The sequence below is a fragment of the Atta colombica genome, unplaced genomic scaffold (assembly GCF_001594045.1).
Source record: "Atta colombica isolate Treedump-2 unplaced genomic scaffold, Acol1.0 scaffold250, whole genome shotgun sequence".
Lineage (NCBI taxonomy): Eukaryota > Metazoa > Arthropoda > Insecta > Hymenoptera > Formicidae > Atta > Atta colombica.
The window spans coordinates 241,319-262,931 of NW_017259349.1; the positions used below are offsets into that span (position 1 = coordinate 241,319).

At 36.0% G+C, this 21,613-nt stretch overlaps 1 protein-coding gene across 9 annotated transcripts in view; it reads right to left on the reverse strand.

The window, feature by feature from the left end:
- LOC108688942 (titin) overlaps positions 1 to 21,613 on the reverse strand; it is an 85,086-nt gene that overhangs the window by 58,600 nt on the left and 4,873 nt on the right. For 7 of the 9 annotated variants that reach the window (XM_018195494.1, XM_018195499.1, XM_018195497.1 and 4 more), the window contains 34 exons: positions 21,136 to 21,482; positions 20,666 to 21,014; positions 20,357 to 20,595; positions 19,896 to 20,125; positions 19,663 to 19,806; positions 19,305 to 19,562; positions 19,073 to 19,216; positions 18,702 to 18,974; positions 18,083 to 18,628; positions 17,505 to 17,982; positions 16,844 to 17,424; positions 16,168 to 16,710; positions 15,833 to 16,087; positions 15,589 to 15,732; positions 14,748 to 15,149; positions 14,146 to 14,547; positions 13,649 to 13,871; positions 13,371 to 13,543; positions 12,783 to 12,922; positions 12,127 to 12,643; positions 11,867 to 12,010; positions 11,490 to 11,741; positions 8,701 to 11,402; positions 7,565 to 8,567; positions 7,073 to 7,471; positions 6,460 to 6,979; positions 6,056 to 6,227; positions 5,767 to 5,953; positions 3,256 to 3,595; positions 2,444 to 3,167; positions 1,975 to 2,313; positions 1,723 to 1,879; positions 1,411 to 1,577; positions 1,188 to 1,317 (listed from right to left, as the gene is read on the reverse strand). In XM_018195494.1, coding sequence (XP_018050983.1) covers positions 1,188 to 1,317; positions 1,411 to 1,577; positions 1,723 to 1,879; positions 1,975 to 2,313; positions 2,444 to 3,167; positions 3,256 to 3,595; positions 5,767 to 5,953; positions 6,056 to 6,227; positions 6,460 to 6,979; positions 7,073 to 7,471; positions 7,565 to 8,567; positions 8,701 to 11,402; positions 11,490 to 11,741; positions 11,867 to 12,010; positions 12,127 to 12,643; positions 12,783 to 12,922; positions 13,371 to 13,543; positions 13,649 to 13,871; positions 14,146 to 14,547; positions 14,748 to 15,149; positions 15,589 to 15,732; positions 15,833 to 16,087; positions 16,168 to 16,710; positions 16,844 to 17,424; positions 17,505 to 17,982; positions 18,083 to 18,628; positions 18,702 to 18,974; positions 19,073 to 19,216; positions 19,305 to 19,562; positions 19,663 to 19,806; positions 19,896 to 20,125; positions 20,357 to 20,595; positions 20,666 to 21,014; positions 21,136 to 21,482 — 13,624 coding nt within the window. The remainder of the gene's footprint in view (positions 1 to 1,187; positions 1,318 to 1,410; positions 1,578 to 1,722; positions 1,880 to 1,974; positions 2,314 to 2,443; positions 3,168 to 3,255; positions 3,596 to 5,766; positions 5,954 to 6,055; positions 6,228 to 6,459; positions 6,980 to 7,072; positions 7,472 to 7,564; positions 8,568 to 8,700; positions 11,403 to 11,489; positions 11,742 to 11,866; positions 12,011 to 12,126; positions 12,644 to 12,782; positions 12,923 to 13,370; positions 13,544 to 13,648; positions 13,872 to 14,145; positions 14,548 to 14,747; positions 15,150 to 15,588; positions 15,733 to 15,832; positions 16,088 to 16,167; positions 16,711 to 16,843; positions 17,425 to 17,504; positions 17,983 to 18,082; positions 18,629 to 18,701; positions 18,975 to 19,072; positions 19,217 to 19,304; positions 19,563 to 19,662; positions 19,807 to 19,895; positions 20,126 to 20,356; positions 20,596 to 20,665; positions 21,015 to 21,135; positions 21,483 to 21,613) is intronic. The other 2 variants (XM_018195498.1, XM_018195500.1) reach the window with 2 other exon arrangements.

Consider the following 21,613-nt stretch of genomic DNA (forward strand, 5'->3'; position numbering starts at 1 on the left):
ATTTTTTTTACGATATACTTTTTATAATCAACATCAAAATTATACAGCGAACGAGTAAACGAGTTACATATATTCAACGCAGTTGCATTGCTATTTTTCTTTTGTTTTTATCCATACTGATTAATGTCGCGCAAAATTTCCAATTTTGATTTTTCTATTTACAAAGTTATAATATTCTTTGTGAAAAGCGAACATCATTTTTATCCTAAGAAGCAAATCAAAATATTGGCAATACAAGTGGAACGACATTTCATTCTACCAATCATCTATATTGTATTAATCTTAAAAAATGATCGCACTTGTCCTGATCGATTACATTACAAACAATTTCGATTTTTATTTTAATTTTGCTTTTACAGCACTTTAATTTTAGCATTACTTTCGTGATTTTCTTACTTAAGTGATATAATTCTTAAGATAATTTTTGCGCGCGAAATTTGTAGTTTTATAATGCAATAATCTGAACAAGTTTCTTAATAATAATTTATTGTTATTAATTATTCCTCGTTTCACTCGCTCAACTATTCTCAAAATATGATAGTTAGTACACAAACTCCCCGGACGCGCACGTCATTTTTAATTACAGGAGATCTGTTTGAGATGGAAGTTGAGAACTCTAGCAAGGTCGGTAGGTTACGTTTTTTTAAGGAAGGCAATAATAAAGCACAAAAATAAAAATATGGGCGGATATTTACGGCGAATCGTGCTGCGCGGAGACGTTGTAAGACTTTGAGACGATGTCGTCTCAAAGACGTTAGTCGCAATAAACACATTAGACGAAAATTAATGTATACATTAGCAATGATCAATTGCGATATTGTAAAAATTTTTGATATTGTAAAAATTCAATGATCATTTTATTCAACATCCGTTTTATATCTATTGCTGTATCATGCGCCATTGAAAAGCAGCTAATTCTTTTGACATCTTGAAAACTACTAATCTATAATTCCCACGAGATTATTACCGATTTAATCAATGTACAACAAGAAGTACAACAAACTAAAAAAGTTAGAATAACCTTTTTCAAGATTTAACAAACAATTCGCTAATATTATTAATTTGTTAATTGATTGTTGTCATGCTACTGTCTCGAGTATTTATCTCCGGCAGTTGTTGGAGTATAATATAAGAACAATCGTGTGTCATGTTAGCAATCGATTCTATATCTTTTATTCAATTCTTACTTTTGACGATGAGTTTGGCAGATGTTTCTACGGTACCGGCTGAAGTTGTAGCGCGGCAAGTGAAAGTACCAGTATCCTCCTCGTAGGTAGTTGCTATCAACAGCACCGCATTGTTCCCTTCATGAATCATCTGAAAATGATATGTGCCATGTCTTCCCTGAATATCATGTCTAAACATAAAATCTCCTTCGATGATATGGAAGAATAATGGCAAAATATTTACCTGAAAATCTGGTGATTGTGGGATCAAGGCACCCTCTCGATACCACTGAATTGTTGGCTTAGGCTTTGCCAGACTCACTTGAGTTTTAAATTGAGCTGGTTGTCCCTCTATCACTATTTGATCCTTCAAAGGAGTCAATTTTGCCAGGACATCAATTGTATCGGGCGCTAATTGAAAATGATGCGTCAATGTCGTTAATAAAAAATTTAAAAAGATCGAATTTGAACTTTTTATTTTTTGATATTTATTATATTTTATGCCGTTGATAAAAAATTTTTAAAAATATTGAATTTGAATTTTTTTTTGTCTTACCGAGAACTCTGAGATTGGCAGACGTTGTGACCTCACCAGCGGGGTTTTTAGCAATACATTTATAAACACCTTCATCTTCGGGAAAGGCTTCAGAAATCCTCAAAGTACAGAAATCGCCTTCTTTTTGCATTTGAAAATACTTCGACGGTTTGATTACCTACACAAATAATGTAAGCATTCGCGAATAAAATTATTTTAAAAATTCATTATGTCACAGTTATTTTATTGTAGCTATTATTTCATTATACATACTTTATCAGCTTTTTTCCACTGTATAGTGGGAATAGGCTTTCCTGCGATTCTACAAGCGAAAGCGACTGAAGTTCCTTCCTTAATGATTTGATCTCTTAATGGCTCTAGAACAGTTGGCGCTTTTTCTACTGTTGGTGTTGTAGGTTTTGTGACCTTTGTTGGAGATTGAGGTCCGCGAACAGTACATTCCGCTTCGCAACGTGCTTCTCCAGCACTGTTAATCGCAACACATTCATATTTGCCAATGTCTTCTGATATTGTCTCGAGAATCAGAAGTGTATAAATATTATCTTCTTCCAAAGTTTTATAACGGATGTCCGCTATTATCTTTTTGCCGTTCTATAATAAAAAAGATTCAAACGTAAATTAATTTAAATTTTCTGTTCACTATGCGCTATGTATAAAATCATCAATCGAATCGGCAAGTTTATAGCACATATACATTTTATATGTATTTTACTTATTTTACCTTGAGCCAATAAACATCCAAAGGTTTAGTGCCGGTAATTTTGGCATCAAATCTAGCGAGTTGTCCGGTAGTAACAGAAGCAGATTGGATTGTGGATAAGAAACTGGGTGGTACCGTGCCACCTCGTCCAGGCTGCCTTCTGCGTTCCTCTACGACTAAATTGGCACTACATTTGGCTTTTCCTCCTCTATTCTCAGCGATAACAGAAAAGACACCAGAATCTTCCATAAAAACTTGTCTGATAATTAACACCGATTTGGTGCTGAAGGTATAAATTTGAAGATCAGCTGAATTTTGTATAGGAAAATCTTCGCGATACCATTTGATAGTTGGTAGTGGATCACCATCAAATTCAACTTCAAATTTCGCTTGTTCTTGCTCAAATGCTCTACAAGGTTGAATCTTCTTTGTAAAAATAGGAGGTTTGGCAGGTTTGACTTGACCTTGCACCACGCGTTCTTGTGTTTTCGCTTTATGTTCTACTTCTGTTGTCTCCGTTGCTGTAATTTTTCTCGTTATTTCTACATCACCTTTGACTTCTTTTTGTATTTGTTTTTGTTTTGCAACATGAACTTCGCGACCATGAACTGTAGATTCAGATGGTTCCGGAGGATATTTTCCCGTGGCTTTAACGCGTTCTGTATCTATATCCACTTCGGTAACAAATGGTTTTTTTACATATTTCGGAGATGCTTGTACAAGTTCTTGTTGCGGTTGTTCTTCTCTATAATAAGAAATTATCAAATATTATCACTAAATATTTGAATATAGATTGCCAATATTATTAAATATTTATTGTAATATATACTTACAAACTTTCTTCATACTTTTGAGCCATTCCCTTTGCTAAGGAATGTGTAACGACTTTATCACCAGGAATAGCAAATTGATGTGAAGCTTCTCTTAACCTGGTCTCTTTAAGCACTTGTTCCTCTTCGAGATTCATCAACTTATTATAATAATCTTCATTTTTCTTGCTCTTGACGGATTTCTGCCACTCAGTGTCTGGTTCTTTAATAATTTTAGGGCCAAGATGCTCTGTGGCAATCTCGATTCCTTGGGAAACACTTTGATGACGTTCGTCGAACACACGCTCCAATTCTGTATTTTGCCGCTCGGTCTGGTACTGTGTTAGTCCATAATCGTACCAGGCTAGAGAAAGAAACAATACATGATATCTATGTGCTCTCGTATTTCGTACATCTCATAAAGAAGAACGCATATGGACGTATCATGGATTGGTTTAATTTTGGATTCTTAATTAGCGAATACAGCGTCCCTCTCAGTGAGGTATTATGTAGCATTTGCATACATTTTCCCTTGAAAATGTAATGAATCATTTACATTATAATTTATTACAAGATCAGATTCAGAAACCTCACTAAAGCAACATTGCGTTTCTCTTAATCAAGAAACAAAAATATCTAAAATCTCGAAAATCACGATACCTAAGACACAGTACGTGAACGACGATACAACACATATCGACGACACTTAGATGACAGATAATAGGAATCGAGCTGGGTATGGAAAATTCGCATGGTTAATACATATCTGAAATTATTTTGTTTTCACATATTATCAAAAATATTGTTAGATTAAATTATTTGTTTCTTATGTACGTGCTCTCCTTCGTATTATAAGAAGGTTTTTTTTCAATTTAAAGAGAACATATATAATATTCTGAATCACAAAATTCCTTCGTTTGATTAACTAAGTAATTTTACGCAAATCGTCGAATTTCATTTTTTTTTTCGACGAATTAATTAAGTTAATATACAACCGCTTGCTACTTTTCGTACGAGACATTAAAGGATGGATAATATATTAGGTGCGGGAAAAAGTTTGTGGCGTTTTTTCCGTTACATCTAACGAACTTTTTCCCACATCTAATAGAAAACGCATATTCAAAAAGAAAAAAAAAGGAAAAGATAAACAAAAAAGCAAGAAAAACAGCAAATTAAACACATGATAGTAATTAAGATCAAATTATACATTGATTGCGCAATATTGATGAGAAATACGGAATCTGTTCGATATTTGCATTTTCTACAAACAATACCGGACATGAATTATTTTATATAACAGTAAGGGAACAAAAAATATAGAGTGCCTATAGTACAATGAATAAGAATAAATATTAAATAAAGTAAATGGTCCACCTTATCTCTTCTTCCCTGTCTGAGAAAGTTCAACTTTCTACGCGAAGTAAGGTCCACCTTCATCAAAAGTCATCTTTAGGCAGGGAGGAAGATGAGATAGAGCTTTATTTTGAATAAAACGTCTTTACAAAATCATAAATTTTCTATTTTAAAAACAAAATTTATATAAGAAAATAATGTTTTCAAAGAAAATTTTTGTTTTTAAAGTAGAAAATTTATTTTAAAGCAGAGAATTTTTGTTTTATAGCGGAACTTTTTCTGTTAAAAACTTTTTAACGAATAACGAATAACGATGGCTAAAACCTGTTGGAGATCACTTTTAGGATCATGATCTTGACTACATATGTCAAGGTTAAAGTCATCGGAGCGGATTCCTCAGTATATTTATCTTAAACAAATATCTTAAATACAGATTAAGGGTTAAGTATAAACATAAGAAGTAAATAAATTGAGATTGAATGAAACACACTAATGAGCAATAAACCCCTCGTATTCTCCAGCGCAACAATATATGATCGTATTTATAAGAAAAAAAAAACATTAATAAAATATAAGACAATATTAACGTTTTTCCGACGATTATATTTTTCATACCTGAATGAAGTGAGAGATACGATACCTTTGACCTAAGTTGCTCTAATATTCCCGTTGATATTTCCAACCATGACGAAGAAGGAGAAGCAGAAGAAGCTGTCGGATTTGAGATGGTTTTTGTGGCTTTGGATTGCCAAATGTGGAAAGTAGGAAAAAAGGAATCATTTATGTTCGAATAGTTTAGAGTGTTCTCTGTATTCGAATGCATGTGTCGTATCGATATATAGAAAATGTACTGCGTTTCGGTTGCTCGATATTTCCAATCTACGCTCGCCTTTCGCGAATCGTTATTGGAGATTTACAACCGTTTTTTCTTTTCATTTTCACGTGTGATATATCTGTATTATTGTAATCCATTCAAATTGTTACTGCGCATAAATTCTTCGTACTTTTCAAGAAAGTTATAGAAAGTTAATAATTAATTAATTAAATTTACAATTTTTATATTCAATTTTTATATTTCTTTTGCTTATACAATCTCATTGTTCTATAAAAATATACTTTATTTCATTGTAAGACACGAAGAAGTCATGGCCATATATTTATATGATAGGAGCGAAAACTTACGCCTTGGTGAATTTTTCAATACACCGCGGTAATCGTCGCTTCGTTGCTTCACCGTTAGAGTTGTTTCTGTACATGCTTCGCCAACGGAGCTTCTTGCAATCACTTCAATTTTTCCGTGATCATACTGTCTCGTCTTTGGTATATCTAGATGATACATGCCATCGTACGTTAATTTATAGCGGGATCCCTGCGTGAAAAAGGGGACAAATTTAATATAATTACATTATGATGAATATATTTTGGCCAGAAGCATCATTTAATGTATTGCAAGTGATATTTTGAAACTTACATTGACTACCGTATGTCCATTGATTATCCACATAACTCGAGGTCTTGGATAACCAGTGACTCGACAACAGAATCTAGACCAGTCACCTTCTTCGACAATTACCGGTTCCGGTTTGCTCACGAAAATAGGCGCCGAGCGTATTTTTTCTTGTTCACTTTCTTCTTCGGGTACTCTAAGGTTTGATATTTTAAATAATACATATTATCATTTTATATTGATGATTTTTCGTCATATGGACAAATAAATACTTGAAGAAAACAATTTTTTTTCTTTTGAAAAGTCTTTTTTCTTGGAAACAATATCTTAAGATATGTATAAAATAAATTTTATGTTTTAATAATTTTATCAGTCAAAGAAATTATTTTTCTTATACACAATAAATGAAGTGTAAAATAATATCTTACATTTGCCATGCCGCTTCCATTTCTCTGATTTTCTCGATGCTTTTCATGCCTTTTGGAAGTTGAGACTCATAGATAATTCCTGGTTTTCCCGCAGTTTTGATTATAGCTCTGGTCTCGTCCATTCCATAAAGGTTCGTAGCTCTGCATAAATACTCGCCACTGTCTTCTGGATAAACCCAACCAAAATTCATTGCTACATAGCCAAAATCATAAATAGGCGTAAATCGATTCTTATGAGGTAATGGTTTCCCGTTAAAGAACCATTCGACTTTCATATTTGGATCACCCACAGGTGCCAATTGGCATTCAAATTTGGTACTATTCATTTCAACAAGATCGGTCTGATCTTGAATTTGCGTGACGAAACGAGGCGGCTGTTTTTTATCCGCATCATATAGATCGTCTTCGGTTAAATGTATTTCCGAAGTATATTTTTTAATTGTCGCTTCCATCTGCATCAAGGCTTCCGATTTTTTCATACCTTTTGGTACTTGATTTTGTAGAATAATGCTTGGTAATTCTGTGAAAAAAAAATTTATTTGATAAGTCCTCTTTGATATAACTGATTTAGCTTGAACAATGAAAACTAATAAAAGATTAAAATATAACATACTCTTGCAAGATACAGCAGCTCGAGTGGTATCTTCTCCAAGATTATTGATGGCTTTGCAAACATATTCACCAGAATCCTCAGGATAAACATATAAGATATCCATAGATACAAATCCCATATCGTAAACCGTTCTATATCTGTGCCCAGCAGGTATCAATTTGCCATTTCTATACCATTCGATGTGTAGATTCGAGTCCTCTTTGGGTTCTACACGGCATTCGAATCTGACTGGTTCACCCTCGTCGACAGTTGTTGATTGGATTTGCGTGATGAAATGAGGCGGTTGTTGAGGTGCTTCTTCCGCAGGAGCTTGAGAGACCGGTCCTCGTTCCAATTCTTTTAACTTTTCACCACTCATTCCCATTGGTAATTGAGAATCAAAATCTATTGTTTTCTTGGCTATAAAAGAGAATGAAATAAGAAATTATTTCTGTTTTATACTATAATAATTAAGATATATCTACATTTTTAAGATCGAAATATGCAACTTACATTTACAAGTAATGGCAGCCTTGGTAGTAGCAGAACCCCATTTGTTGGTAGCTCTGCAGACATATTCGCCGCTATCTCGTGCATATGTATACGACATATCCAATGATATAAATCCAAAATCATTAATTTGATGGACACGAGAACCTGTCGCGAAGGGCCGTCCGTTGTGGAACCAATCAATACGCATAGTAGGATCACCCACAGGCTCGACTCTACAATCGAAGTGACTCGGTCCAGCTTCTTCAACTTCAATATCTTTAAGTTCGACAATAAATTTTGGCGGATTCGGCATTTCTTCTTCCGCCAAAATCTCATCCTTCTTATATAGGGACTCTTCCAATTTTTGAATGCTTTCTGTACCAGTTTTAAAATTATTCGGTAATTGAGGCTCCAGAATGATACCTTGACGTCCGCGAACTTGAAGCTTGCATGATACTGTGGCTTCACCATGACGATTGGTGGCTTTACAAGTATATAAGCCGGAATCGCGTTGATAGCAATTTGCAACTTCTAGAATGACGAAACCAAAGTCATGAATCGTTTTGACTCTACTACCAGCGAGAAGAGGTTTACCGTTGTGGAACCATTCGACTCTCATACTAGAATCGTTAATTGGTTGTAATCGGCATTCGAAATGAGCAAGAGAATTTTCAGTCAAAGTTAAGTCAGAAGGAGTCGTGATAAATTCTGGCGGTCTACCAGTATCGTCCTCGGGACTGATCTGACCCGAAACAGCTCCAAGACCTTCCAACTCAGCAATCTTATCAATTGTACTCTCCATACCTTTGGGTAACTGAGATTCCAAAATAATACTGCGTTTGCCCGTACATTTCATTGTGCACGTTGTCACGGCCTCACCGTAGTCATTTGTTGCTCTACAACTATATTCGCCAGAATCTTCAGGGTAGATAGGAGAAATTTCCAAAATGACGAAACCAAAATCGCAAAAAGTGCGGAAGCGAGATCCTGTTCGCAATGGTTTACCATTCCAAAACCATTCGACCTATATCAAAAAGAACAATATAATATCCAATAAAATGTATATATATATATATATATATATGAGTATTTATATGCGTATGCTATACAAAATAATTATTATAAATTATACTAAAATTAAATGAAATTTAATTTACCTTTAATTTTGGGTCGTCCGTAGGAATTACTCGAGCCTCGAAATGCGCACTTTCTCCCTCTCGTAGACCATCGACATTACTCAAAGGTACAGTAAACATAGGAGCTTTGCCTCGTTCTTCTACAATTTTTTCATCTTTCGTACGTATCATTGAGTCTTCGAGATTTTGTATTTTTTCTAAGCCGCCTTCCATGCCCTTTGGAAGTTGCGATTCCAAAACAAGATTAGCTTTAGAGAAGCATTTGAGCGTTGCTCTCGTAGAATCTTCACCATATTTATTGATAGCCCTGCATTCATAAACTCCAGAATTCTCTTCGTAACAATAGAGTATATCTAGGATAACGATACCAAAGTCATGGAAAGTGCGATATCGATGACCGTGAGGAAGTTTCTTGCCATTGTAATACCACTCGACTTTCAAATCGGGATCGTTCACTGGGGTCAGCCTAGCCTCGAAGTGTGCGGACTGCCCTTCTACCAGTTTTGTTATGTTCGCGATCTGCGTAATAAATTTCGGTGGTTCAGCGATAGGAGTCGTAGATGTAGTTGTTTGTTCTCCCGTATAACTTTCGAGTTCTCGAATTCTAGCAAGCGAATCCGGCTGTAGAGAATCTAAGTAAACTCCGCTCTTGCCAAAGCACTTGATCGTAGCTTTTGTATAATCTTCGCCGTATTTATTGTTAGCTTTGCAAACGTATTCTCCGCTGTCGTGAGACATCACACCGGCGATATCCATTACTACAAAGCCGAAATCAGAGACCATCTTGAAACGTGACGAATGCCGTAGAGGTTTTCCATTATGGAACCATTCGACTTTCATATGAGGATCACCTACTGGGATTAGAGTACACTCAAAGTGAGCTGATTGGCCATCCTTTAAACCTTCCAAAGATTGAATTTGCGTTGTAAATTTAGGTTTTTGTCCCTTGGACTTGTCAATGCATTCTAATTGCACGCTAATTTCTGCTTTACCCCATTTGTTAGTAGCTCTACAAGAATAAGTACCTGAATCTTCTATTTTAGTACCGAGAACTTCCAGAACAACCATGCCGAAAGCGTAAACGGTTCTCGTGCGATGACTAGCTTCTAAAGATTTGCCATTGTAAAACCATTCAACTACCATAGTTTGATCACCAGTAGGGATCAGAGATGCTTCAAAGTGAGCGATCTCTCCTTCCGAGAGATTAGTCAAATTCTCGAATTGCGATGTAAACATTGGTGGTTGACCTTCTTCTTCTCCTAGAGGAGCTCCTTCTTGCCGTTTCAAAGATTCCTCCAGATCTTGAATTGCTTCAAGACCTTCTTTGCCTTTGGGATGCTGCGACCTTTCAATGATATTTTCTTTCGTAGAACAATAAACCGTCGTTGAAGTGAAAGCTTCGCCTGCTTTGTTATAGGCCTTACAAGTGTAAATACCAGAATCACGCTCATAAACGTCCGTTAAGTCCAAAGTGACAAATCCAAAATCGCTAGTCATTTTAAAGCGTGAACCATGTTCTAAAGGTTTTCCATTAAAGTACCACTCAATCTTTAAATTAGGATCATCCTTTGGCTCAACTTGTCCCTCTAGATGTAATGGTTCAGCTTCTCCCAATTTAAATTCAGGTCCGAGAGGCACCGTCCAGATCGGTTTAGGATATTCATATTCAGGAATTTCTTCTGGTCTTTTATATTTTGATAGATAAGCATCTTCGGCTTCTTTTACTTTCTCAAGTCCGACTTCTCCTTGTGGATGTTGCGTTTGAAGATAAATATTTTGCTTGCTAGTACATTTTAAAGTACCAGATGTCTGTGCACTTCCTTTTGAATTTGTAGCTTTAACAGTAATAACTCCAGAATCTTCTTCGTAAGCGTGAGTTAAGTCTATAGCTACATAACCAAAATCATAAGTGCTTTTAAATCTCGCACCAGTCGGCAAAGATTTATTGTTCAAAAACCATTCAATCTTCATAGTTGGATCTTTCGACGGTTCTACATTGCATTCGAAGTGAGCGTTATCACCTTCGATGCATTCTACATTATTTAAATGAGTGATAAAAACTGGTTCTTCGTAAATAGGTTCCGGTTGATCAGTAGAGATTCTCTGAGGCTGTTCCAAAGCATCGATTTTCGATAGAGCATCAGGATGCAAAGTATCTCCCAATAACCAATGACGATCGGCAATTTTCAAACTACAAGTTGACACTGCTTCTCCCAAAAGATTAGTTGCTTTGCATGTATAAATTGCGGAATCATCTGGTCTTAGTCCGTTGATCGATAGTGTTACTAGACCGAAATCAAACGTACTACGAAGCCTCGTTCCAGTTTGGAGAATTATACCGTTCTTAAACCATTCCACTCTCAAATTAGGATCCGCCCGCGGTTCCACCTGAGCTTCTAAATAGACATGTTGACCCTCCATCAATTTATCGAAACTTTCGAGATGTTTGGTGAAAACTGGTGCCTGCTGTGGAGTTGTATCGACAAGCATTTCTGGCACTTTATTCATTTCTGCTTCTTTCAATTGAATCTTCTGCCACGCATCCGTTTGTATGCTCTCGGAATCGATGGCTGAACGCGCTTTTACTTTCAAAGAGATCGATGATATTGCCTCTCCTGCATTATTAATCGCTTTGCAAGTATAGACTCCAGAGTCTTCAGGGATAACTTTTAGAATGTCCAATGTTACGTACCCGAAATCATGATTTACGTGAAAACGTGACCCTAAATATCGATGCACAATGATTTTGTTAATTTTACATACCTGCGATATTATAATAGTAATTTAATGTTAAAGAATTTATATCTTACCCATTTTTAATTCAATTCCGTTCATATACCATTCGAATCTTAAACTCGCGTCGCCGACAGGAACGACTCTGCATTCGTATCTAGCCATTTGTCCCTCCCAAAGTTCCGTTGGTCCAGTTAATAACTGCGTGAAAATCGGTTTATCAAACACTTTTTCCGGTTCCTCGGGTCGTCCGGCTTCCTTGGCTTCCAACTGAGCGATTCTACGTTGTGCCTCTGGGTGCTGAGTATCTAACTGTATGCTCGCCTTAGCTATATGTGTTATATAATAATATGAGAAATTTATTAAATAGATTAAATAATTAATCGTACTAAAGATTACTCGTTAAAAAATCAATTTTGATAGCTTTAGTTAAATAGATAAAAAAATCATTTACTTTTGATCTTCATTGAAGCTGTGGTAACTGCTTCGCCCAACGGATTAGATGCGCGGCACATATAAACTCCTTCATCTTTATCACGTACATGAGCAATATCCAGAGATACATATCCAAAGTCATGCACTTTTGTGATTCGCGAACCTAAAAAAATTACAGTAAAAATTTATTTCATGCGAGAATTATATTGTCGCAGTATTATAGAATTATACTAATATTTTGCGTTTTAATATTCAACTTTTGTATCTAGGAATTCTTACTTGTCTCAAGAGGCACTTCGTTTCTAAACCATTCCACTTTGAGCATAGGATCACCTACTGGTATGAGTCTGCATTCGAAATGCGCAGTGTGACCTTCAGTAATATTATCGATATTTTGCAGTGGTTGCGTGAAGACTGGTCGCTGTCGAGTTTGAGGCTCTGGAACCTCCGGTCTCTTCCATGGTTGTTGCGCTTCGAGCTCCCTGATTTTATCCATTCCTTCCGGCCGTTGAGAATCCAAAATAATGTTATCTCTTGGGATTACTTTAAGCTCGATTGATGATACACATTGTCCTAATGCGTTAATCGCTCGTACGGAATATTTTCCTGCATCTTCGGGTACGGCATGACCAATGTCCAAAGCTACATATCCAAAATCGAAAGTTACATGGAAACGCGCTGCCGATGGTAATGGTTTACCATTGTGAAAGAATTCGATTCTTAGATTTGCGTCATGCAGAGGCTCTACTTGACACTCGAAGTGAGCTGTTTGCCCCTCATATACTTCAGTGGTACCCTAAAAAAGTTTTTCGTATTCACTTCCTTCACTTCATTTATTGAGCTTTATATATTTGCCACAATAATAGGCATCAATAATTTATATAAGTTGCTTTTTTATCATTCTCATTATTATTCATACTGTTATTATTATTTACCCTAAGCTCAGAGACAAATCTCGGTGGTGTTGCTGGCGGTTCCTCAATTTCTAATCGTGCAGGATGACCCTGAGACTCTAATTCTCGAATCTTCTCTAAACCATCCGGATGTTGGGTATCCAAAAGAATACTCCGTCGTGCTATGATAAAAAAAGAGATTATAATTATGTATTTTGTTCTTGTGCTTACTTTTTAAATAAAATAAATCTGATTTTACGATCAATCTTGATCCAAAGAGTTATCGATTTGACGTTTCTTGAAATATCATATAATATGGTTAATGATTTTTTAAAGTATAATATTTTTATGTCGTTTGCAAGACACAACTTGTTTGAGTTTGCAAGAATTTATAGATTTCAAAGAAAATCTTCTTTATAAAGGTATTGCACTATTTAAATAGTCTTTTTTTATTCATAAATTATATCGCTGTTTATATGAATGTTGTGTCGAGTTCTTCATCAGTGAAAAATTAGACTTCGGATAGAGTGTATTTTTTGCTGATATAGAACAATTAGCATAAAACCAACATGTAAGAATATATCAAGTAGAATGTATCAATTTAAGTAACATGATATTGTAGATACTTACAACTGACTTTGATAGTGCAAGTATTAACGGCTTCGCCAACTAGGTTGGTTGCTTTACACATGTAAGTACCGGAATCTTCAGGATAGGTATAAAGAATATCAAGAGCGACATAACCAAAATCATGTGTTGTACGGAAGCGATGACCAGTTTTAATCGCAACTCCATTAACAAACCTATGAAATTAAAGAGAATTCAATCAAGGACTTATTCAGCATTGTATTATCATTATATCATTTTGTGTGTGTGTGTGTGTGATATGTATTGAATATTGAGTATACCATTCGATTTTTAAATTCGGATCGTTAATCGGCTCCACACGACATTCTAAATGAGCGTGTTCGCCTTCCTTGAGATGATCCAGATTATTCAACGGTGTCAAAAATACAGGTTTCTGATGAATAACCTCTTTTTCGATTTCTTCTTTAACTTCGACAGTTTCCAGCTCTCGAATTTTTTGTAAACGTTGTGCATCCAACGTATCGAGACATAAGCCTTGTTTTGCTATTTAAATTAAAATAATTAGTAAATCATATATTCATATTTTTAATAATTTTTAATAATTAAAACCATTGTAAAAAAATAAGTTATATAAAATTTCATTCGCACTTGTAAATTTGCAAAGTAAACATATGAAAAATTATCTCGCTTTATCTCGTATTCTTTCGTTTGTTTTGAAAATCCACGAAAAAAGGACATTATTTAATGAATATACGGTGATCATACTAAATATAGTTTATGAGAATATATTATAGTGTAAATATAAAATATTACTTACAATCCACGCTAATCACACAAGTAGTGATCGCTTCGCCTACAGCATTTCTTGCTTTGCACATATAGGTACCAGAATCTTCAGGATAAGCATAGAGAATATCGAGAGCGACGAATCCAAAATCGTAGGTTGTTTTAAATTTATGTCCTTGAGGAATGGGACGTCCATTTCTAAACCATTCGACAACCATTGTCGGATCATTCACAGGAGTTAGTGTAGCTTCGAGATGAGCGTTTTTGCCTTCTGGAAGATGCTCAATATTTTTCAATGGTCGTCCGAAAGTGGGCTTCTCAGCGATGATCGTATCTTCTTCGATCACTCGTTTGTATCTTGAATCATCTTCAAGATATTGTATTTTTTTCAATGCGTTCTCGTGTTGCGTGTCATGAATAATTGATGCTCGAGCTAGAAAGAGATTTGTATTTAAATTAATGCAAAGAAATATAAAGAAGAGAAAACTTAAATTGTCATAGAAGATAAAGAAGAATAAAATATAATGTGTAAATTAAAGTTAACAATTAAAAAAAATGCTGCACATATGCTATATACACAACGAAATCGATTAATCCTATGTTATCATGCAAATGTTCTCATGTATTACTCACACTTCACATCAAGATTAATCGAGCTCTTCGCTGATCCCAATTTATTAGTGGCTTGACAAGCATAAGTGCCCGAATCTTCGGCATATACGGTCAATACATCCAACGATGCGAATCCAAAATCACAAGTAGTTCTGTATCTGTGACCAGTGGATAATGGTTTGCCATTGTGAAACCATTCCACTTTCATGTTAGGATCAGGATAAGGTTCTATGCGACACTCATAATGTGCGCTTTGTCCTTCGACTAAACTGGTAGGTCCGTTCAGTTGTACCGTAAAGGATGGCTTATCTTTTACCACAAACTCCTCCTCCTCGCGACGTTGATATTTTGTAGTATCCTCTAGAGCTTGAAGTTTCGATAAAGCGCCCTCATGTTGTGATTCGAACTGCAACGCTGCCTTGGCTGCATTTTGTAAGAATTTTTAACATAGCGCATTGTACGAATCGTCCAAAGAAATCATACATTGAATGTATTCCATGAAACAACTAAAGTTTTCAGTAGACTCATAGTATATCGAGTAAATACGCAATACTTATTTGTAGATAGTAACAAATAAGTTTAATAATCAAATCAATAAAGTAAGAATAAAATTTTTTTTAAATGTCATATTGACAGTTATGTGGCAAATCGGTATAAAATTTCAAACATCATTTCAGATTAACGATATAAGATTAAAAGTATAATTAAAGTAAATGTTAATAATGTTAATTAATATCGGGATAATCTATCAAATTTATAAAAAATAAGTATTATCGATTATCTTAAAATTAGTTAAAATTAGTAGATTGTGAAACGTAAATACATACCTGAGTTGTGCATTAAATTAACATGATATACTTACATTGAACGAACAATGTTGCTGAAGTAACTGCTTCTCCAAGTTCGTTTGTAGCACGACACGTATAAGTGCCTGAATCTTCGGGATTGACGTATTTCATATTTAAAGCGACATATCCAAAATCGTGCATGGTCGTTACTCGATTTGCTTTTGAAAAGTTAAAAATTGTTAAAAAAATATTTTAAAAATAATTCTGATATACTTTCATGTTATATAAATTATAAATTCACAAAATATATAGGCTTACAGGCTGAAATAGGAACTCCATTACGTAACCATTCTACTCTGAGTTTAGAATCTCCAACTGGAATAACACGTGCTTCGAAGTGCGCTGCTTGATTCTCAGCAACACGAAGATCTTTTATCGGCATCGTAAATACAGGAGCTTGCGTAATAATTTCCTCGATTGTAGCTTTACGTTGATAACGAGACGTGTCCTCCAATGAGCGAAGACGTTGAAGAGTTTCTTCGCTCTGAGTCTCTGTGTAGATTGACTTTTTAGCTATGGATAAAAAATAGTAAAATTAATGCTATTGATACTAGAAGAAATTATTGAATAAACTTTTAAATGACGAATCTTACAGTGAACGATAGCGGTTGCAGAAGTGATAGCTTCACCAATAATATTTTTAGCTCTGCAAGTATATGTCCCAGAATCTTCGGGGTACGCGTACATAATATCAAGAGCAACAAAACCAAAATTGTTTGTTTCAATGAATCTCGAGCCTGCTTTCACTGGTTTATTATTATGGAACCATTCGATTTTCATTGTTGCATCGGATACTGGAATTAATCTACATTCAAAATGTGCTCGCTGGCCCTCTTTTATCTCGACATTATTTAATGAAGTTGTGAAAATAGGCGCCTGAGTGGTAGTTTCTTCAATAACTTCTTGTCTTTGATATTTGGATTTATCCTCAAGATAGTGAATCTGTTCAAGTCCAAGCTCATTTTGCGTGTCCGTTAATATTTGTGCACTCGAGCGACACGTTAAAGTACAGAGTACTTCGTCATTTCCTACCAGATTAACAGCACGACAAGTGTATGTTCCTGAATCTTCGGCAATCAAATCAATTACGTCCAATGCAACGTAACCAAAATCATGAATTGGACGAAAGCGATGTCCTGCAAATTGATTTGTATAAGATTAAATATAATTTTATAGATGCGAACTGAACATTAGAGAAAAGAAAAATGTAGTTAGATAATATATGATTCATTCGCGTATGTTACTATTACAGAAGAAATAATAAATTACCTATCGTTACTGGATGACCATTTTTAAACCACTCGACTTTTAAATTCGGATCCGTTACCGGCTCTAATTTGCACTCGAAATGTGCATGTTGTCCTTCTCGAAGATTTTCTTGGTTTTTTGGTTTTGTAATAAATTTCGGCTTTACAGTGACGACTTCATCCACTAATTCATGCCTTTTGTATTTTGACGCATCCTCCAAGTACTGTATTCTTTCCAATCCTTCGGGATGTTGAGACTCTAGAAGTAAATCTTTCTTGGCGTGCACTCTTACAGAACATGAAGTAATTGCTTCACCGAGCTGATTTCTAGCTTGACAGGTATATACACCAGAATCTTCAGGATAAACGCCGAGAATATCTAGAGCCACATAATCAAATTCGTAAGATGGTCTGAATCGGTGACCAGTTTTGACCGGTCGACCATTAACGAACCAATCGACTTTCATAGTAACATCACCAATTGGTTGAAGGCGACATTCGAGATGGACATTGGTCAATTCTACCGTTTCAATATTGTGCAAAGGTCGAGTGAACTGAGGTGCTTGCATCACCGTGACATCTTCGTGTTGAGTTTTGCGATATCTATACACAAATGAAATAATAAATAAGACAAATAATCATGGAAAGATATATGAATTACAAGGCGATAAATAAAAGCAAACCTTGATGCATCTTCCAACATCTGTATCTGCTCAAGTGATTGTTCATTTTGTGTTTCAGTGACGATGTCAGATCTTCCGATAATTCTGACGCAAGCAGAAGTATGCGCGGTACCCAGATGATTAGTAGCTCTGACTGTATATTCGCCAGAATCGTAAACGGTAGTGTGTACTATATCGAGTGCGACAAATCCGAAATCGTAATAAGTTCTGAATCTAGAACCGACTGTGACCGGACGTCCGTTTTGAAACCATTCAACTCTCATTGTAGGATCACCCATCGGTTCCAAACGACACTCCAAGTGAATATTTTTGCCCTCGCTAACTGGCTTAGGATCACTCAACGGCTGAATAAAAATTGGTTTTGATTTAGAGATCTCTTCGATATGATACTGCGGCTCAATAAATTTGGATTCTTCTAAACGTTGAGTTTTTTCATAAGTTCCACGATGCATACTGCTGGTATCTATGCTGGAACGCGCTAAAACGAAGAATCAACAAAGCTCAATAATTGTTTAGTTCTTTGTTTAGTTCTCTGCAAATTGCTTCAATACTGCATAAATAAAATAGTAAAATCTTACTTTCTATGGTCATGGTGGCAGATAAACGAGCTTCTCCACGAGAATTTTTAGCTACAACGGTGTATGTACCAGCATCTTCAGGACGAACTTGAAGAATATCAATGGAAACATATCCGAAATCGTGATATGTTTGAATTCTATTAGCGGCAGTAATAGGTTTGCCGTTGTGGTACCATTCGATCTTCATACTTAGATCACTTTGAGGTTCAACACGTGCCTCAAAATGCGCCCGTTGACCTTCTACGATCTTATTGGTACCTTTAAGATTACCCAAAAATCGTGGTGCTTGCGTAATCTGCGTTTCTTCTTGAATCTGTCGCGAATATCTACTCGAATCTTCGAGAGACTGAATTTTTTGGAGACCAGTAGGATGTTGGCTGTCATAAATAACATCATTTTTGCTGATCACACTTAATTGAGCGATAGTGTGAGCCTCACCGGCTCTGTTGTAGGCTCGACAAGTATACACGCCAACATCGTGTATCGTTACGTATTTAATGGTCAATGCCACATAACCGAAATTGAAAAAAGTTGTAATCCGAGAACCTAATCCCGAAAATATTCCGTGAATACAAATATATGATATACGTTTCGGTGAAAAGAATTATATATTACTCACTAGCTTCTACAGGTCGTCCATCTTTCAGCCACTCAACACGGAGATCGGCATCATTGATTGGTTCGAGACGGGCTTCAAAATGAGCGAATCCGCCTTCTCGTATGCTGCTTTGATCCTTAATAGGCGATTTAAATTCCGGTGGGCTACTCGGTTCAGGCTGCTCCTGCACATACTTTTGGTGCATCGCCTGTTGATATGCTTCCAATTCCTCGGCAGCCTCTATGTATCTCAGTTGTTCGGGAATACCCAAGTCTGTTGTTACGCTTGTTCGCGCTACACAATAATTAAGACATCAATATTCGAGAATATTGAAAAAAAAATTATTTGAAAATCGTTTGAGAATAATTATCCGTAACAAAACTAAGACTCACCAAAGACACGAAGAGTCGCGGAACTGATGGCCTCTCCTAAGCGGTTCACAGCTCTGACAGTATAAGAACCTGCATCTTCAGCCCGTAGGTGCATTATATTGAGTGAGACGTATCCGAAGTTGAAGATGCTAGTAATTCTTGAGCCTAATAAATAGTTAATATTAATAGTTTTTTCATAATATTTTTTTTTAACTATTAAAATCGTTTTTTTTTTAAATATATTAATACTTACTCGCTGTGATTGGTTTTCCATCCTTGTACCACTCCACTTTCATGGTAGGATCGCTAACAGGTGTCAATTGCGCCTCGAAATGGGCGTTACGACCTTCCTGTAGCTCACCAAGATCCTGGAGCGGGCGGATGAAAACTGGTCGCTGTGAAGAGGTCTCCTCCACGCTCTCCTGTCTTTGATACTTGCTATAATCCTCGAGCTGCTGAATATATTGAAGGCTATCGGGGTGTTGGCTTGCTTGTTCAATCGTGGCACGTGCTGAAAAAAAGAAATAATTTATAATTATATAGAATATAGTTATATTGAGCAAAGGTAATAATTTATCGCAAGAGAAATCTATAAAATATTCTTTACTCACGGGTTACACTGAGGGTGGCTCGAGAATCGGCAATTCCGGTCGAGCTTACAACGCGGCACAAATACTCGCCGCTATCTTGAAGAACGATGCTAATGAGATCGAGTGAAATAAAACCGAAGCGAAAGACGGAAGTCGCCCGGGAACCTATGAAAGATATATGCGCCAATATAAATCGGTTGACTCGATAATACTTTGTTGAATAAAAAAATTAGATGTAAAAGTTTTTTACTCACTTGCGTCGAGTGTTTTGCCGTTGACATACCACTCCACCCTCATAGTGGGGTCGCCCACCGGTTCGATTCTGGCCTCGAAGTGAATTCGTCCACCTTCGATTTGATGAACATCTTTTAATGGTATAATGAAACGTGGCGGGGGATAAATTTTGTCTTCTTCAGAAGGCGGCAAAAAAGGTTTCGCGCGTTCCACATGTCTCAGGTAAATCACTTCGGGGCCAGGCGCTGGTCTGTAAATATTTATTGTTCAGTTTTTTTTATCTCACAAATATTTATTATTGAGTTTATCTCATTAAAAGTCAATAGATTTTTTGTTAAAAAAAATAAAAGTCAATTTTATGAATAGTATAAAGTTCTGACTCTACGTTTTATCTGCGCTTCAATGGCGATATAAAATAAAACATGGAAAGATCAATGTTAATTTGCTAATTTGATAAACACTTAAGAAGTCATCAACTCACTCTGGTTCGATGACTTTCGTTGGTCGGGGTAAATTCAGGCGTCTTGGTTCCGGGGTCGTTCCTTTTGGCGTCTCTACAAAGAGCCGTGCTCGAGTTGCGGTGGAGCCGGCTATATTTTGCGCTGTACACTGGTACCAGGCTGCATCTGAAAATTTGGCGCATGGGATGTCTAAAGTCGAAGCTCCGTTACCATCACTCGATATACGTATTTCGGGACTAGGCATTATCGGTACGCCATCCTGCAAAAATTTTTGGTGTTAGGGAAATTGTGATTATATAAGCAAATAAAAGTCGAATAAATTATTATACTTTTTGCCATGTGATTCGTGGAAGAGGCGTGCCGACTGCACGTGCCATAAAGATCACAGGCTCTCCTTCCTTTACTCCCGTTGTAACAAAACGTTCGACAAATTTCGGTGCAACTACCTGTTCTTTTTCGATAACGCTTAAATTGCATTGACAAGAAGTTTCGCCGGCTTTATTCCGCGCAATGCACGTTACTACGCCAGCGTCAGCGCGATTCACATTCGTGATCATTAATGAATTGTTACCAGATTCATTTACAAGGATTTTATGAGTCATGTCATTGGCGACTTGTTGGCCATTTATATACCAAGTGACTTCAGGATATGGACGGCCAGTTACGCGACAGTCGAATCTGAAATATGTTGTTTGTTAATATCTCATGTTAATATCATAAACATTATTCATCGAAAATTATATTTAAGAACGAAAGAAAAGAAGGAAAGATACTAAAAATAAAACAAATCAAAACGTACCGCGTCATTTTGCCTTCGGTAGCTTCCTTATCTGTGATGGTACGAACGAAATTCGGTGGCAGAACCTTACTAGAATCAACAGATTCATTGATTGAATCTATTTGTTGAGTCTTGATAAATTCCTTTTGATGCGCTTGATACAGAACTTGATCTACTTGATCACTGGATTCAATTGCTAGATAAGCGGAGCTAACGGTACAACCTTGAGGATTCTCAGACAATAATGTATAATGACCACTGTCTTCTGGCAAAGCGACTCGAATTCGTAAAGTAGCCTGCTGATTCGAGTAGCTCGTTTCTAGTCGTTGAGAATCTCGAATTCTCTGACCATTTTTGAACCATGTTAACTACAATAATTTAGCATATACTAAGTTAATAAGCTTATAGGTATTTCATGAACAATTAAATATCTCTTTTAATGATGACGTAGAAATACGCCTTAGAGAAAATAATTATAAAAATAATTTTATATATATAT